Here is a 3,003-nt window from a genome sequence, read left to right on the forward strand (position 1 = left end):
GTGGGAGGAGCTACCATTGTAACAGCATTGAAACATTGTGGAAGACATGGATGATATTGAGAAAGTATCACGGGTTCATTTATTTAGGAGAGCTCTACAAAAACACTGGCAAGCATGTTGGACATAAGATTAGACCCACCAAATTGACAATTTTTGGAACATTATGGGTTAGAATTAATTAATTGATGAATTGATATTCGTATGATCCAAGCAGATCAATCTGTCTGAGGCAAGTTGTTAATGGAATTAAATCCACTTTTACCATTATATAATCGTTTTACAATGAAATACATTGACTATAGTTGATTTTAGAAAATATTATTTAAACTGAGACGTGGTAGGTTTATTTTACTATAACACAAAAACAACCAAGTTCCATCACAGTGAATAACAAACAAGATGGCAGCAAAAAATGATCAACCATCATTACAGCCCAATGGGTGGAAATGCTTGAGTTTAGCAGTCATGTGACCATACAGTGGTTAAATGTTCTAATAATGTTCACTTTGTGTTATTTTGATGTGTAAAAACAACTGGACTGAACTTTATGAAACTAAAATGTGAATAAATTTGACATGAATTCTTATTTAGTGGTTTGTTTGTACACATATTTATTTGACAGTTGATTATCTTGCAAGAACTCCACCTCCACTGTTCTGGTATTTGTATCTGAGTCACACAGGTTGAAGTTTTGGCTAAAGATGTCATGGATCAATTTTAGGTCAGTGAATCAGATCGATCAAAATGAACCAATATTGACTATGAATCGGATTGGCAAAAACAAATGATTGAATCATTGTTAAATTGCATCACTACAACCTAAGATAGAATCTTGTCGGAGTAAATCTGTTCAGTGCATACACCTTTAAAATGAAAGTTCAACCAGTTATCACAAATCTATTTGAAATTTACTCTTTATTTATCTATTTAGCTGGGAAATTAGCATATTTTTTCATTTTCTCTCTCGAATGATTAACTTCTACTGCAGAATAACGGTTTTCTATCCTGAAGTTGACTCTTAAGGCTTGATGGTTCAACATATCTGGTCAGTTTTTCCTACAAACAATATTAATGATTAAGACCTTAAATAAAAACCTTCAATAGTTTATTGGCCGTAATGTCAGGATATGTTGGTATGGTCAAAAGCCTCGTCTTCTTCTGCACTGCTTGGTGAAATTCAGACTATATTTAGTTTCCTCCCTCTCACCTCACATATTTTCCCTTGCAGCTAAATACAGAGAGGAATTCAAGCTCATCATCGACCGAATCGCTGTGGTGAAGTCAGAGAATGTAAGTGAACTCTTCAAATATTTTTACCTTTTGTGGGAAAAGCTTTGCTCCCATGGACTTACATGTGACACGTCTGCACCAAACGGAGGCGAAAAGAGGCAAATGTGTCCGTCCTGTAAGAGCTTCAGTGAAAGTGAGCTCAGAGGGCTTGTCGTTTGGTTCCAGAACTTGGTCTGTTTTTTTCTGTCCCACGGGACGGCAGCTGCAGTTTTCACAATCTTTTTTGGAGCTTTTTTTTGATGAAATGAAACAACAGTCAAAACTCACTGATGAATTACTGATGATGTAACCAGGGTGTTAGCACAACGTGACTCATTACTATTGTTCAATACTAGTCAAGTGTTCCGCTTTTAATGAATGAAAATTACGTTTTTATAGGAATGTTTCTTTGCAAAACTTTTCTCCTTCACATTAAGAGAAGACATTGAATATTTAGGCTTCCTGTTTTGGGATTTCATTAACCATTTGGATCAGAAATGTTTTGGTCAAGCTCTTTTTCAAAACGACATCTGTTTTATCAATAAATAGCATGAAGTACTTGAATACAAAAAAGGGGAAATATGTTGTACACAGAACCAGAAAAAAAATACTACAATTTTTTAAGGATTAGGAAATTACTCTGTATTAAATATGAAAGTGTAAGAATTCAAATTTAAATAATATGCAGTATATACTGTTTTGTAATTCTGTGTTGTACGTTAAATCTTGGACTACGTGGTTCATCAGGTTTTTAAGGTGCATTAAGCAAAAAAGAAAAAAATATTGTCAAATTTGTTTTTAACTTCGTAGTTTACCAAAGTTATATTCAAACATTTTGATAGATTTTGGATGCTGTTTACGTCAGAAAATCAGTTTACAGCAAGTAAGCACAATCGAAATTCATACAATTTTTCAGAAAATGAAAAGATTTTGATTATGGTCCGAACAATTAGGTAAATTGAACTTTAAAGGAGGAATTGTATTTTCCTTATAAATTGGTGGATACATTTTCTGATTTTTAAATGAATATACAATTCAATTTACATATGCTTTATTTACAAGTTGAAAGCAGATTTGCAATGAAATTTGCAAATGTGTAATCAATAAAGAGAACTGAATCATAAAGATCCTTTGATTATAGTTTTTTTAAGGTTAAAAAGGGGAATGACCTTTGACATCTTCAATGAATTTTTCCCACCGCATTTTCAAATCTGCGAAACTGTGATTCTCTGGGGTCGTAAAGCTTAAGACAAAAAAAGGAACTGATCCTCGAATGTCCCTCAGCTCTCTGATGGTTGTGTTTTTGTGGTGTCCTGCCTTGCCCCTCTTTGGAGGTTCCAAAAAGTTGTATTACTTTCTTAAACACCATTTTTTCCTCCATAATGAGGTTGTTTCAAGAGTGTTTCTTTTTTAATGAAAAAAGTCCATCATAAGTTATGTGCACACTGGGCATTTGATATGTATTCAAGAACACTGTAAACACACATTCTTGAACATGTATTTGTCCCATGGTGTTCACAGTGGACTAGCAGGGAGGGGCTTCTTCTTTTTCTGCTGTTTACTAGTGCAAATCTTGCTCCTAATTTTTTTTTATTTCTCAGCTCTATTCCGATACACGTTATGGAATTCTGGCCGGACACAAACTGCAACTAGATTTGCAATTCCTTGAAGAAATTGCGTCTGATTGCTGAAAGCAATAGCGCTCTGAAGCATCTTAAAGCCGCAAGTGTGAAA

General features: G+C 34.2%; 1 protein-coding gene across 3 annotated transcripts in view; it reads left to right on the forward strand.

Moving 5' to 3' along the window:
• LOC112159496 (ankyrin repeat domain-containing protein SOWAHA) overlaps window positions 1-3,003 on the forward strand; it is a 34,722-nt gene that overhangs the window by 8,202 nt on the left and 23,517 nt on the right. For all 3 annotated transcript variants that reach the window (XM_024293602.2, XM_024293603.2, XM_024293601.2), the window contains exon 2: window positions 1,229-1,290. In XM_024293602.2, the coding sequence (XP_024149370.1) occupies window positions 1,229-1,290 (62 nt within the window). The remainder of the gene's footprint in view (window positions 1-1,228; window positions 1,291-3,003) is intronic.

This window comes from Oryzias melastigma, linkage group LG7 (assembly GCF_002922805.2).
Source record: "Oryzias melastigma strain HK-1 linkage group LG7, ASM292280v2, whole genome shotgun sequence".
In the NCBI taxonomy this organism is placed as follows: Eukaryota; Metazoa; Chordata; class Actinopteri; order Beloniformes; family Adrianichthyidae; genus Oryzias; species Oryzias melastigma.